Raw genomic sequence first — 16,036 nt, 5'->3', positions numbered from 1 at the left:
AACTCTGGGAATAGAGAATGTTTGAGATATTAGAGGATTTCCAAATTGAGGCATTTAAAAGGAATGGCGGGGATACAATGCTTTGATGAATGGAGTGTGGAATTCAATCAGAAAAACGAATATTAAGAGTATGCTAGGGTTCTACACACTCTTGACTGCTATAACCATGACTAATGCAAAATTAAGGGCCGTATCCCTATGGAATCGGAGTTTTGATTGAGGAACTAACAGATAGTGGATCTCAAAATTTGACATGGCCTGTGTATATCATCCTACGCTCTGAAGATACTGAGAAAGAGGTAGGAGGATGAATTAAGCTCAGTCGAGCATGAGGATTGGGACAATACTCTGAATTACCTGAAAGAAGCGACAAAATAATCTTGTCTGCAAATAAAATAGTAAAAAAAAAAAAATCACAGAATGTATTCAGTAAGTCCTAGTAATATGCTATATGGCTGGTGAAGAACGTATTGTGTCCTATGCAACAGGTTATACAGGAGCTTTGTTCACATTCTGTGGGGAGTGAATTTTCTTTAGTTTTTACGGGGATGAATACAGATCTGACTATGGTTCTTATGATGGAACTAGAGTATGCAGGCGATGTAACCTGGCCAGGCGTACAATTACTTTGTATGTACCGTGCATGATTCTGGTATGTATAGGCATTGAGGTGCGCCAATACCTCAGTTGGGGATGTGTGATGGAGTAGGGTTGGACTGGTGTATGGGAGCAGAGAGGACAAGGTATGGGGCGTGTGGGTTTCCAAAGTAGTTAAACAAATGTTGGGCTCTGTGGAAAGCGATCTAGATTTATTTTTATTGATAAGGGCAAAGTGTTAGAGGGCCTTATGGAACTAGGACAACCTCAAGGAGGGGGAAAGAAGAACCATCAGAAGGAGATGATATAAGGAGTTATCAAAACATTTTGTAACGTTTTATGAAATGGAGCAAAATTATAGATGTGTCGCAGGTCATTCTTGAGAGTATTCCAAAGTTTACAGCCCTGGACTCTAAATGATCTTTCACGATGGGTTTCTTTGGTGTATCATGGAATTTTGAGCGAGGAATGAGAGCCTTATCTGAAGAATCTACTGGAGACAAAGTGTCAGAAGACAAAGTATCCTATGGCCCGTCCAATAATAGACATGATGAGAAAAATGGTTGCGATGTTTGACTGAAAGCTAGCATAGTGCCTAACAGGTACCAGACACATGATCAGATTAATGCCAGCCTACATTAATCCAAGTTCTGGATCTTAAGCAATTTGTACTCCTGGCCCGCTCGGAACCCAAGATGGATTCCTTTACTATAGTCCAGTTGAGAGGGAATCCAGGACTCCACCACTTTGACCTGTGTCTCTGAAAGAGGAAAGGGCAAATTTTTTAAGAATAAATGAAAAATCTGAAAATAGGTGAACCAAAGCATCTTCATTTGACACGTGCACCATAGCTTATGATCAAGCCAGACTCTCAGATTTCTCACCTTATGTACAAGAACAGGGCATTTTCATTGTTGTTGCTGGTAAGTTTTAGGAAGTTGCAGTATCTAGATGTTGCTTGTTGTGAAGTGAGGATGCAGCGGATCCTCTCTGCAGTTTGTATATGAATGGTCAAGGTAGCTGGATATCTGGTGGTTCACCCTACATTGGAGTTGCAGGTTACATGTCTAGCAGTGGCTATCCTGGACTGGGCGCACCAAGGTTGTAGGGGGATGTTTTTATTTTTTCCTATTTTAATTTTTTTAAAGTGTTGCTATAAGCACCTTAAGGTAGCCTCATCCCACTTTGCCTGTGTAGGAAATATAAAAGGGAGGACAATAGAACATTTCTAGGAATTTGTTAGAAAGACTTCAGTCAGTTGACCAGTGTGGATGGAGAATAAATGTAGGCGCATATGGCTCAAAATTTCCCCAACTGATACCAAAGCTAGTCTTAGGCGTATAACAGTATGTCAGCTGTTACTTTGCAGCCATTACATCACTTCTATTAAGTTGGGACTACGTTTACATCCCCTTATTACATTGGGGGGGGGGGGCTTTATATTGCATTACTATATTATAACCGCTATTCATTTGTATATGTGTATATATGTATGTATATATATATATATATATATATATATATATATTACCTACTGGCGGTCGCCAGTAGGTAGTTATAGTTAGGACCCCTTTTCCATAGGAAAACCTCAACATTCTATTTTGAATAACTTTGGCGCCGGTCGATGAATCCTCGCGAATTTCTCAAAATAGGTGGGGCGCTACGCTCCGCTCCTACCCTGAAAGTCTCGGGGGGGATTCGTCAAGCGGGGGCTGAGATAAAAGGGGGGTCCCAAAACGCGTTTTTCCCATGCATTTTTCCATAGGACCTTTAGAACGAGCTACAGCCCGAACGGCTGAACAGAATTACTAGAAATTTGGCAGAGAGGTAGTCCCTAGGTCAAGGAAGTGCCTTTTGTAGGTTTGGTGTAAATCTGTTCAGTAGATTCTGAGAAAATAGCCTTTAAATCAATATATATATCTGAGCCCGCTTACGGTACGCTTACCGTACGCTTACCGTAAGCGTACGGTGGCGTGCGCGAGCGCGATTCTGATTGGCTCTTAGATCTTAGTAAACATTCGAATCGGCCGAAACCAGGAAGCGGCGGCCGCCATTTTGTCTCTCGCACTGAGTGTTGTTTATCAAACAAGATGGCCAAAAACATGTTACGGGGCTGTTTTGACAACTCCCTCCCACATAGTCATGTTGAGGGAGTCCCCAAACATCCCCCAAGAGCAAAAACGGTTTTATTTTTTTTTCGGCAATTTCGCCGAGTACGCTTACCGTACGCTTACCGTAAGCGTACGGTAAAAAAAAAAAAAAAAAAAAACACTATCCACACTTACCCCACCCCCTGTTCTTTTGGTGGCCGTAGGCCACCAAATGTACAGGGCTTATTAATAGGTAAAAAAAACTAAATTTTGGCAACATGAAATTATAAAATCGAAATTAAAAAAAACACTATCCACATTGACCCCACCCCCTGTGCTTTTGGTGGCCGAAGGCCACCAAATGTACAGGGCTTATTAAAGTTGATAAAAACCGTGCACGGAACGAAATGCGTTAAGTGGGCGTGCACGCCTCGAATGGCGTAAAGTAACTTAGCATTTAAAAAACCGTACAAATTCACTGAAAAAACCATAGGTTTCACACACGTTATAGTTAGGAATTAGCATTTAAAAAACCTTGCAAATTCACTGAAAAAACCATAGGTTTCACACATGTTATAGTTAGCGGAAATTTTACTGATAAAAAACCAGTGAAATTGCCCCGTTATAGTTAGTGCTGGCAACTATAACTCACGCGACCGCAATCTTCTGCTGATGACATATGTGTCTTTATGAAAAAAAAATATTTGTAATATATGTATAGCTAAAAATGTATGGAAGAAGACATGGGCAAATAAGTGTCTAAATACAGTATTAGCATCAGCAGAGGATTGCGGTCGCGTGAGTTATAGTTGCCAGCACTAACTATAACGGGGCAATTTCACTGGTTTTTTATCAGTAAAATTTCCGCTAACTATAACATGTGTGAAACCTATGGTTTTTTCAGTGAATATATATATATATATATATATCCAAAAAACTGCTGTACTTAGCGGCTCGCCAATCCCACGATGTTGGTGCCGGTTCAACGGTTACAGCAACCGAAATTATTTCCCAAGAATAGCTTCAAACGTCCTTCCACCGAAGGTGATAAAGCAAAGGAACGGCACACCAGGAGAATGTACAAGTTTTTATTGTACACAAACAGCAAGGTCTTGCTGTTTGTGTACAATAAAAACTTGTACATTCTCCTGGTGTGCCGTTCCTTTGCTTTATCACCTTCGGTGGAAGGACGTTTGAAGCTATTCTTGGGATATATATATATATATATATATATATATATATATATATATATATATATATATATATATATATATATATATATATATATATATATATAAAAATTTAAGCATTATCCTTTTATTAGTATTTATATTTGTTCTATACTGAGTTGACATTACTATAAATAGTATCTTAAACAAAAAACATTGCTACTCTTATACACTACACATCCCTTATAAAGCCTCAAAGTTCCTTTCTACCCCTTATGTCCTAGCCATCCCTGAATCTTAAAAATTCCTTACCTCACCTATGCTCAACCCATCCCTAATTAACTTCAAAAACGCATATTTTAGTTTTAAGTTTTCAAATTAATTACTTGGTATTTATTCATTTATTTATTTTAATGATTTTTTTTACTTAATTACTTACATGTAATCTAAATATATATATAAATATATATACACAGCTATAAATATGCTAACCATAAGTTGTCATTTAAAAAAATTTAATATTTTATATTACATTACTATTTTTATATATAAGCGCGCACAAAGTTATTGTTAGGATACTTGAAATTGATTTACCTACAAAGCCTCAACATTTGACTTCGAATTAAAGACTACCGTTGTAAGCCTCTGAATGTTTAGAAAAGAAAAAAACCTGACATAAAGGAGACATACCATCAAACCAGTTAGACCGTACAGAGACTGCAGCAGTAGTAAGAAATAGCATATTACACTGTGTAAAAAAAACAACAACATAAAAAAGCTCGAGCTTGATTTTGCCAGTGAACATAATGTAATCTGGTTCCCTTCGTGTCCCCCTTGCTCATGGTTGCAGACGTGGAAGCTTGTGTTCAGGACACTACTTTTCCTTTGCCAGAGACTAATAGGAAGCAATTTTGGATTTGGATTTTTATTGTGCAATGTTTCATTTTTTGTTGCATTATTCTATTTTGTTGTTTTGGTATGGTAATTATGCTGTGGTTGAGTTTGTGGTATATTGTTGCACTGCATTTTGTTGTTTGATTTCATGAATGCTCCAGTGTAATCCACTATTTACACCTTTTAAAGGCTGCGATCCAGGACCATTTCAGATGTACCACTTCATGTGACACCAATTGGGCAACATGTATGACATGTAGAGGGCAATATGTTCCATTTTAAGTCCCTCTGCTCATTCTACATGATCTGACCCTAGCAGTAAAACATTGCATTAAACTGTGAAGTAATACACCCAGAAGCGATGACCATAATATTTTATTATTAACCTTTTTGCAACAGTCAAAAATATTGTTTCAGAGTTTTGATTTTCTCTCCATTGTTTTAAAGTTGAATTAAACAAACTGAGTTTTGTTACTAAACTTTATAGTTATTCTTAACGTTTGTATTTTAAAGTTCCTTTTTGGTTGCTAATTCTAACTTTTCCCTTTTTAGGTTATAAAAGATGTTTGCAGCAGCTGTAACGATGCGTTTGATTCAGATGGACCATCATCTAGTTCACCTGTGCCCAAGACTGAGCTTGAAAAGGTAAGCAGAAGTACCACATAATTAAATTTAGAGTAACACTATCAATAATTCTTTTGCTTCACCCTCCATTTCTTTTCCTAGGTCTTGATTTTTTAGGTCTCTCCTACTAGTCAGGACATGCGCTTTATGGTGACAATTATTGTTAGCTTGTAGTGGGTTAAAAGCCTTCCCATTGTGTACCATGTGGAGTGGACTCAGTCCACCTACTGCTTGCCATTAATTGGCTTCATTGCCACTCATTTGGTTGCTGCTTATTTATTAGAATGTATGGCTTTTTCTTCCTCGTCTTTAATACTCTTCTCCGTAGCATGGACACGACTTGTGCCCTTCCACTACTCCCAATTCCCGGGCTACTTTTTTTTTTTTCTCCTTTTGTTTAAGCAGTCTTTGAGTGCGTGTGTTTTCCAGCTGTTGTACTTGTGTACTTCTTCCCCTTCACTGTGCTAGTCTGTGTTGCTCTTTGAGTGCCGTTTTGTGCTTCTCCTCAGCTGGATGTTACACTCCCATCTGTTTACTCTACCCCATGATTCTCTGTTTGCTCCCCACCTGCGTTACCTGTATTTCTTCCCACATGCCCTCCTGCTGCTTCCCCAGCCATCTGTGATTCTGCACATTGTCCTCTGTGTTGCTTCCCCTCACCTGCACTACGCTTTTTCTTTTTGTTTACCGATCCAACGTGGATCAACAAAGAGAAACAAAAGCACACTTGTCATTTCTAGACGTAATGTATGTTTGGTGAGTGCACCTAAAAAAAGATGCAGCCGGCCTCTGAGGCTTTTTTTGTCTTTTTGAAAGCCATTCTGCACAGCATCGTTTCCACAGTGGGTTTGGGTTAAATGGCAGAAAATAGGATGGTCTGAGGGGTGGTCACACACAATTCATATGAAAACTCTACCAACGTAAATATCTACAGGAATTCGCAAACCACTTGTGTGGCTATTCCCTCTCTAGAAACGGTGCTAAATGTACTTGGTGTAAGCATGTGAGTCCCCAACAAGGGAAAGCGAAGAGTGCACATTGGGATATCAGAGGAGTTTGTAGAAGAGATTTCCAAACTTACTATTGAGGATTGTCTGCCCTGTGGACAATTCTCAGGTATACGTTTAGTGCAATAAATGTATATAGATAAGTAATTGACCAGTAGTCTTTGGAATTTTTGTGAATCTCAAAAGAAATATGGTACATGATTGGAGTAAACATATTGTTGGTATAATTCTAACTTTGTGAGTAGACACCTCATTTTTAGGTCTCGTCTGAGACCGCGAATGTGCTGTCACTCGAGAGCCTCTTATTAAAAAAACACTCAGCAAAAAGGGCGCAGAGCCTGCCCATTACTTACCATTGGTAGATATCACTCTCATTTCCTTGCTTCTCTTTGGTCAGTGCCTCCAACTTCCCGTTTTCTTCCTCTGTATATCTGGTTCCATGGAACATGGACCAAGTACAGTTTCCTGCATGCGACCGGTATCCTTCCACTGGTAGCATGCTTGCAGAGTTACTTTTTTTTTATTTCATACTGATGGACTACCTAAGAATACATAGTTTTGCAGAACGTGTCTACCTGCCCCTCATACTGCACCCACATTCTGTGCTTGCTTGCCCCGTCCATCATATATCCTCACTCCCATCACTGCCTTCTCTGACCCTCCTTCCCTGTTGCTTGCCCGTCTACCAATCCCCCTCCCCTCGGCCCCCATTTAATGCTTGCCCCCATCATTGCTTGCCTCCACCACTCCTGTTGTAGCTTTAATCGTAGCCCGCTCTCTCCCTGTCCTTGTAAGTCTGCACCCCTGAATCCCAGTTATTGCTTCCACCTTCCCCGACCCAACCCCCGGTGGCTCACCTAAAAGAAGGTGCTGTGGCTGCATCAGAGCGCTTTTATTTTCTTTACTTCAAACATTGCTGAAATAAAATAAAAGTGATATGACGTGGTCAATGCTAAATGCGTCATTGCACTTCTGTTTATTTACTTTCAGCCATGTTGCACTACGTGCAACATGGCTAAAAAAGCATCAACTACGCAAATAGATCTTGTATAGCCGACCTTGTTAAAATCGAGTTCCCCTATAACAACTAACTGATTAAATGGGAAGTAAACCTTTTTGCAAATCGATGCAATTGACAGTTCTGTTCTTGGGTTGTGAATGGCTCACAGAGAACTTGTGATACTCTTGAGTCATGTAGTTGTGTTAATAAACTTTGTTTCCAATTATATTTAAGATCTTCATCTCTCATGAAATGTAAAGAGAAATAGTTGGTGTTAGAATAATAATTAAGGGCCAAGCAATTCTTTATTTGAGGAATGAATTTGTATAGCATTTTGCCTAGAATTCTTTTGCAGTGGCATTCATAACAGTCTAATGTTACGCGTGCTCAGTTATGTATGTGCATACCATTAGTCATGTTGTTAGTAAAAAAAATTTAAAGTATTACTTTCCAGCTCTTTAATGATAATGTAGAGGCTATTCCATGTTTTAGAGTATTTTCTAAACATTTATGATAAGTGTGAAAATGGCACATGCGACTCTGATAAGTCAATGAAGAAAAGTTTGGACTATTTGCTTTAGTTTGAAATTTTAGATTAACTTAAGCATCTTGTTTTCGCGTGCGTGGCACTAAGTGATATTGTCTTTATTTTCCGTATAGAAATTGTCATCTGAGCGACCAAGTTCGGATGGAGAGGGTGCTGTGGAGAATGGGAATGTTTTCCTTAATGGAAAAGAACAGGGTAAGTGTACGATATAGCTTACAAAATATATTAGTTTATAAATTATGCCCTGCGTTGATTGCCATTTTAAACTGAGATGGATGGGGATAATTGGATAAAAATATCATGTGCAGTATAACCTAAATACTGAAAGAAGGTATCAAGGACAGGGACGTTCTTATTTCAACTTAACCTCAGAAGTGACAAAGCATCTTGAAGTGCATGTTAAATTTGGAGAACATTACTTAGTTTCATGTAATAAAAGTTTTGTTTATGTGACGGCCTTCCTTCAGTAGACCTCCATGCTCAACCTCATTACACAATCGGATCTGCCCGTTGAGCCATACTATATTTCTGCGGACAAATCTGCAGTATTTTACATAATGTCCACTAGGAGGCCAGGTGGACGCTGGAGGGTGAAGGTGAGCTCAGACACGGCCGTGGTGTCTGTCCTATGGGGCTCAGTGCTCTTTAGGAGGACACAGGGATAGCACCTTCTGAACCAATCGAATGGGTCAGAAAAATGCACTGAATTTACTAACGATTGCTGTGACGCGTTTACCAATTGCCTAGTTATATTTTAAGTTGCTGGGGAATTTACATAACATGTTTTATATTGTATGGGTAGATTATGTATGGTGCAGATGATTTGCAAAAACTGTAGCAATACTTTATGGTATTGAATATACTGCTGTAGTAGGTAAATAAAAGGGGTTTCTCTGGGTCTGAAGGTATTGCTTGCATTGTATACAGTGGGGTAATGGTGGTCTCAGCTTGTAGTTCTGGTAAACGGGATGTGCTGAAATGTTGCACTGCTTGACAGTCACTTGTATCTGGGTCTCAGCAAGCACTAGGTTTCCTTTATCAGTGCGTGAAGTATCTGTGCCAGCTTTTAAGTGCCTCTACAAAGAATGTAAAAACACATTTTTTGCTGAGCAAATTCTTTAAAACTTTCAACAGGTTTACATCTACAGATTGCGTGCAAAAAAAACTGCTCTAGCTATATTTCTTAAAATCGTGAATGAGCAATTGGCCTTCAGTGAAACTTACTTCCATGATCCCTTCTACCTTCTGTATGCCTCTTCTGTATATAATCTACTCTAAATCTCATGCATATTATCGGTTTTAACCTCTTTTTGGAAACCATAACAATATCTATTGATTTCAGCAAGCAGTTGCTTCTCACATAGCCGCCTGGAATAATCACACCTAAGTCACTTATTACCTCAAACAAACTAATGCATGGAATGGTTTCCTTCAGCGTTATACTTAATAACTAATGAACTGACCACTAACTGTGGGCTCCCGACTAGGCTACTACTTGCCTTTAAAGTGCTTCAGCGCCTCATCAGAGGCAGTAAGCGCCATATAAACGCAATTTAAATAATATCGTTTAAAGGTGAGGTTTTTTTAATGGTTGAATGTTCTCGGAGGGATTGCATTTTGTAGTTTGCTTTTATCAAATAGACACTAATTTTTCTTTGTTTTACATTTAAATAATCTTAGTTTTTTTTGTTTTTTTTCCTAGTAAAGAGGAAAAAAAGTTCAAAGATGGAATCAAAGGGAACAGTTACAAAAGTAACGGGAAAGAAAATTACGAAGATCATTGGATTAGGAAAGAAGAAACCATCCACTGATGACCAAACCTCGTCCGCAGAAGAGGATGTCCCAACATGTGGTTAGTGATGGCTACTGTAATGAGTGCTATTTTCAAACTTTCTCCGTAACAGAAAGGGTTAACTGTCACTGAGAATTAGAATGTTGAGTATTTATTTTATTTCAGCTTTTAGAAGGTTAAAAAAGAAACCTACTCCTTATAACAATAATTGGAGTAATATTAATCATGTGAAATACATATAATGCAGGTATACAAAATTCATCAGTCATTACAACAGCTGTTCATAAATTATTCACTGCTCCCATGACAGAAAGGCCTCCTACAAAAACAAGAATTCAAGAGAAAGAGGAGGAATAGTCCATCTCTTGTGGGAGTAATTAATAATGATTAACTCTGCATCGTCCCACATGATTATGAAGCCCATTCAAGTATGTAAAGATTGCGACCATCCACTCCAAATTAAACAGTCTTAGAAAAATTAATTCCCTAGTACATTTCATAATCAATTTCTAACTTTTGAACACTAATGATATAATGAAATCTCTCTTCACCTCTGAAGCAGTACAATGTAGAAGGGCGTACATCATGGACTCAGTCCCAAGTCCACATAACCAGTATCTGCATGCCTCAGCTGGAAGTACTAATGTGTAATACTTACTGCCTGCCATTGTGCAAGTCGATATAACTTCTCGTAGAAGGATTACACTCTAATGTACAGGAGTCTGTCATCCTAGGGCAATCCTCCAGCACAAAACCGAGCCACAGCCTTCGTTAAGGAGCTCGATAGTGCCCTTGGTTCAAATACATTCTTCAATTCTATGTCCCTGATTGCAAGTGGCTTTGATATTTGTGACCCATTGGCAGCCCCTATCTGTCCAGAGGCTGATATTGTGTTGTGTGAAGCTTACAGAGACTTGAAGATCATCAAGCAGAAAGCACTAAAGTTGTCACATTATTACTAATTTTAAAGGGGAATGCTCATAATTGGAGGTATTTTTTCCCCTAAAAGATCCCTGCACACCCTCCCTTCAGGGCACTCTGAATTGGGGCAAAGGTGTTTCCTAAATGCTGTTCAGCTCCTAGCTTTTCTTTCACCAAGAGAAATTGCAGATCCTTGACTTTTTTTTTTTTTTTATTCAGATCCAGGTCAGCCCTCACCTCTGCCTTCTGAAAACATTCCTCTTTGCCAGAACCCATTCTTACTTTAGGGCCGTCTTCAGTCTGTCTGCTACAGGTAGAATAGAATTCCTCAAGCGCCCACTCCCATATGGAGCTCTCCTTGTTATCAAAATCCTGTTAACAATCCATAAACCAGGCACTGCACCGTAAGCTCTAGAGATAATGAACAAATAAGTGTCAAACTAACTTAAGCAAATCCTCTAGGTTCCTAGAGGGTCTCCATTGGTCCCTAGCTCTGCCTTGGCAACGGTATTTCAGGAGGATAGAGGGTATTTTTGTATCTGATTTGGACGCTATACAAGGCCTTCAGAATATTGCAGATGATGATGATGAAGAGGCAGATCATTTGGATTGGATTGTCACTCTGGGTATTTCCTGGTACAAAGGAAGGATGGTTGCTGAGACCGATTGTAGAACTCAGACTGTTAAACTCCTTTCTCAAAAAGGGGGCGATGGAAATGAGGCCACTAACTTATGTTCTCTTGGCCTTAGACCAGCTGTCCCACAGAAAGTGTCCTCGCTTTGTGGTGGTGGTTGCAGGGGAGGGAGGATAGCCCACTTTCAAGTAAAAGTCCTGCCTTTCTGCCCTATATTGTCCTCTCTTGTCTTTGAGAAGGGTTTTGGCCAGTCTACGCAGGTCAGGGATACACATATCCTCAATGACTGGCTGGAATTGTCTGGTCTTGTACCAACTTCTGGCGACAGTGTTTGTACTGTCCACCCTGAAGTTTTCAATCAGTGAGTCTAAATTCCATCTTCAGTCTGTTCAGAGGATTCTTTTTATATGGGCTTTTCTTGGCACAATTACCTTAAAGGCCTTCCCGACCCAACGAGTCCTGGGCATTCAGACTATGATCCCAATGTTTAAGGCGAGAGATACTGATGGGCCTGATGGTTCTGAGGCATTTTTTCATCTGACATTTTATATCCTGCTGATGTCTTGATTTCTTTGACACATTCGAGGCCTTCAATGAAATATGTGGCTGAAGTGGTCTTAGCTCTCTGAAAGACGCTGCTCAAGATCGTCATGGTGAATGACTGTCTCCAATTTGATGCACGGTCGGCCATTCTCTTTGCGAGCTCTCAAGCTCACAGTGGTGACGTGTGCATAGTCTTTGGATTTGGGGATCACCTAGACGGAGAGGATATCGTAAATTTCCAATCTCTGATGGAGCAGCATGGCTAGGTAAATATTCTGGTGCTGCATGCTATCTGCCTTGCCTTAAAGATCTTTCTGCCTTTCTTCAACAGCAAGTCAGTCCAGTTTCTGGCAGACAGCACAAGCTTCATGGGACAGTAAACGACAGGGTGAAGTGGGCTCTTGGGACCTCTCTCAGGTGGCAATGGCTGACACTTCACTGGATTTTACAGGTGGTCAGTCAGTCGGCGACGTCTTTCAGTATCGGGACAAAAAAAACGTAGTCAGTGTCATCTTGTCCAGCATGAGTGGGGGGGGGAGTGCGGGTGTTCTTCGCCTAGTGGGTACAGCTGGATCTGGTGGCCCGTACTGGGCTCAGAGGCTGGTACTTTGAACGTTTGACTCTGAGTGCCCGCCCTCCACTTCAACTTTCTGTTCGGGATGATATGTTCTCCCAGCAGCAGCGAAGGAGTTATATCCAAAACCCAACAATCTCCACCTTCATGCATGGAAATTCAGCACCACCAAATGAGGGGTTTTGATCTCCCCTCAGAAGTAGTGGGTGTCATTCCAACAATCTGCGTCGTTCTGCCAAATGAGTTTATTCAGGCTATTGGTCCAAAGTTATCTCCTTGTGTGAAGGAAAACAGTTTGACCCTCTACAGGCGAGATTGTCTGAAGTCCTTTTGCACGTTTTATCCTTGGCTAGACAAGGCTTTGCTGTTAACACTGTCAAAGATTACTTACCATCCTGGTCAGCCTTTCTTACTTTGTCTGATCAGCCCTCAATATTCAAACCACCTTTTGTGATTGCTTTTTTTAAAGGGCTTTCCTGTATTTTAGATCTGCTCCACTCATTTTACGCACTTCTACACATAGTCAGTTAGGTGCTGCTTTATTTCAGCCGCCATATGCTACCTTCTTCCCTGACAAGCTAGTACTTGGGACTTTTCTTAAATTTGTTGCCATTTCATGAAGGGCAGTCCATCACACTCCCTGTTCTTTTCTCCTCAACAACCTTCTAAGGAGGAGACCAGGCCACATCTCTGGGACCCACTGTGTGCCCTTAGCTTTTACATTGATAGAACTAAGGAGTGCAGTGTGGATTGGATTATCAGCTGTTCGTTAGGCACGCTGGTGCTAAGAAAGGAAAGGAGGTCCAGAAACGGATCTCATCTCTGTAGATTATCCTTTGCACCAACCCGTGCTCTTTTCCTCGGCCAAAAGAATACACCTAAGGGTCTTGGAGCTCATTGCACCAGTGTGAAGACCCTGACCACAGCTCGGTGCATTCCAGTTGTGGAAATTAGCCAGGCAGCGATGTGAGTATCTGTTCATACTTTCACCAAGCACTAATGCATAAATTGATATTAATTCAGAAGGGGAGGCATCTGTGTTAGAAGTGTCATCAGAAAAACAGGTTATTTACTTTTAGTAGTGCTCCTTCAGTGAATACTCAATCTCACTGCAGATTCTTTCCCACCCACCACCTCCAAGTTCTGTGAAATGGATTGTGGGGAAAAAAGTTTGGTTTGCTCGCTGCTGGTTGAAACAAAATCTGTCTTCTTTGCTCTGCACCTGAGGGCTTGGAAACAAATAATAAATACATGGACTTCAGTGCTCCAGGATGGCTCCAGGTCATGATGTCTGGAGTTTAGAAGGTATTACGATCGAGCAGATGATGCCACTTGGTGGTGCGCAGGAGATATTGTTAGAGTTTTTATACCCTTTCATAGTGTCTATGGAAGTAAATGGGTGTGGAATCTGCCATTACAGTATCCACCAGAATGATCATTACAGAAGTTACAGATAGTCTCCCAGTCACACTTTACTAGATAAAGTTTCTCACCTTTATTGTGAGGGAGCAAGACCGACCTCTTCTAAGCCACTTTACACAACTTGTACATTTCTCCGTGACTAACCTGTAGGTGGAAATCGACTCCACAAATAGGAAGGAAAGATTATAACAATTTATATTCAATTAATTTATTCCAAATTGTGAGGGATAGTGCCTGGCTTCAAATGTTTGTTTAAACCACCAGCCAAGATGTATTTAAAGTTAATCTCCAGGTGCTCGAGGTGGGGAGGAGCTTGGTTGTTCCTAAACATTTACAGAATAAGGTGTCCCCGAAAAAGCCACTTTATCATCCAAAAAAGCTACCATTCCTTCTTCAGTCAGTTACTGCAGCCCATAACTTCCTTCAACTTCAAAAATCTGGAGAGGAACAGTCAAGCTTTCTGTTGAAAACAGGCTTAGTCAAAATGGAGTAAATTGTGTACTCCTGTAGCGTTAAAAAAGCACCCAATTTGTCGCTTTATGCCTTTAGCCTTCCCACCGCCAGCACGCCAGTTTCTTTTCAACATGTTGCTGGAAGTGTCTTTTGGCAGCATGTGGCACCATAAATATGCTCCATCAGTCAGTTTAGAGCAATTGTATTATGAGATTTTAGTTTGGTGTTATTTACGTAAAAATGATCTCAGTTCCAACTTCAAAGATCCCTCGATTGCTTATTCATGATTTCCCTCAGCATCTTGCCGAACAAGTTTTTTACTGTATTCAGTTTCAGTGCATAGCCTGTAATCTTTACAGGTTCATCAATCCTCACTGCTTTGTTTGCTTTTTGACGTTTTTTAAATCCCTTAACATAACTGAGGTTTTTTCAAACATTGTTTTGCAGCAGCTGCAATTTACAGACAATGAGGCAATGCTGGAAAATATCCAGGAGCCATAACTAAGAGGATAAGATGGCAAAACTAGAAACATATTAATATTTTAGGCAAAAAAAGACTCCTGTCTGCTATGATTTATGACTTTACCCTTTAGGTCGGAAAAGGCCATTTAACAAAAAAGAAACAGATGAGTGTGTCGTAGCATGCTCTGTGTAAGATCAAAAGGTGTCAGTCTGTCCTTACTAATAAACTGCCAAGTATATTATCTATATAAAAACTGCAGATTCTTCTAAATGTTCTCTGGGTTCTTTGCATGGTTATTCTTTTGGAGAATTCCCTCTCTCTGCACCTCCAAGTAGAATGAAATGAAATGAAAAATTATATTTATATAGCGCATAGACTACCCGGAGGCCTCGCAGCGCTTTAATTGATCACTGTGGCGGGCCGCAGGGTGAGATTAGCGCGTTTTTGCAAACAGGTGGGTTTTCAAAGCTTTCCTAAAAGCCAGCCGGTTATTATTTTCTCTGAGGGCTAAGGGGAGGGAGTTCCAAAGTCTCGCAGCAGTATGGGAGAAGGAACGGCCGCCCCAACGTGCTTTGTTGATTTTAGAAGTGGTAACTAGGTGCAATGATCCCGAGCGAAGGGCTCTGGATGGAGCGTAGGGCACAACTAAGGGGGACAGGATGGCAGGGCCTGTTCGATGGAAAGATTTGTGCACAATGCACATAGCCTTAAACTGTGCTCTAGCAGCCATCGGGAGCCAGTGCAATTCTTTTAGAGCTTTCTTGGCTGACTGCCAGCGGGGGATGTTGAATAATAATCGGGCGGCGCAGTTTTGCGTGACTTGGAGCCTGTTGGTCACTGAAGCCGGGGCACCCAGATATAGCGCGTTTCCATAGTCCAGGCGGGAGAGTATCAGGGCCTGAACCATGATTCTCCTCGCCTGGAAAGGAAGCAGAGGGAGTACTTTGCGGAGCATTTTCATTAGGCCGACACACGTGGAGGCAGTTTTGGTAGCCTGGACCGAGAAGTCCAGCGCTTTATCGAGCCAGATTCCCAGACTCTTTATCTGCGGTTTGGGAGGGGGGGGAGCACCAAGGCAGGTGGGCCAAATTGATGTCAAAATGGTCGGAGAAGGGTTACCCAATAGCATAATCTCTGTCTTCTCCCCGTTAAGTTTAAGACAGGACGATTGCATCCACTTAGCAACGGCCTCTAGACAGAGGCCCAGGGTGTTGGACGGCTCCTCAGTGTGGTCCAGAGAGACCACCAACTGGGTGTCGTCCGCGTAGGTGACAATACGCACGCCAAAGGGCTGGACTATCTCCG

General features: G+C 40.9%; 1 protein-coding gene across 2 annotated transcripts in view; it reads left to right on the top strand.

Annotated features, from left to right (window-relative positions):
• The window catches only part of AFAP1 (actin filament associated protein 1), a 444,017-nt gene that overhangs the window by 316,910 nt on the left and 111,071 nt on the right, over nucleotides 1–16,036 (top strand). For both annotated transcript variants that reach the window (XM_085642466.1, XM_085642467.1), the window contains exons 7-9: nucleotides 5,303–5,395; nucleotides 8,042–8,123; nucleotides 9,631–9,780. In XM_085642466.1, coding sequence (XP_085498592.1) covers nucleotides 5,303–5,395; nucleotides 8,042–8,123; nucleotides 9,631–9,780 — 325 coding nt within the window. The remainder of the gene's footprint in view (nucleotides 1–5,302; nucleotides 5,396–8,041; nucleotides 8,124–9,630; nucleotides 9,781–16,036) is intronic.

The sequence above is a fragment of the Triturus cristatus genome, chromosome 2_2, assembly GCF_964204655.1.
Source record: "Triturus cristatus chromosome 2_2, aTriCri1.1, whole genome shotgun sequence".
Taxonomy (NCBI): Eukaryota; Metazoa; Chordata; class Amphibia; order Caudata; family Salamandridae; genus Triturus; species Triturus cristatus.
This window is presented reverse-complemented; position numbering and strand designations above follow the sequence as displayed.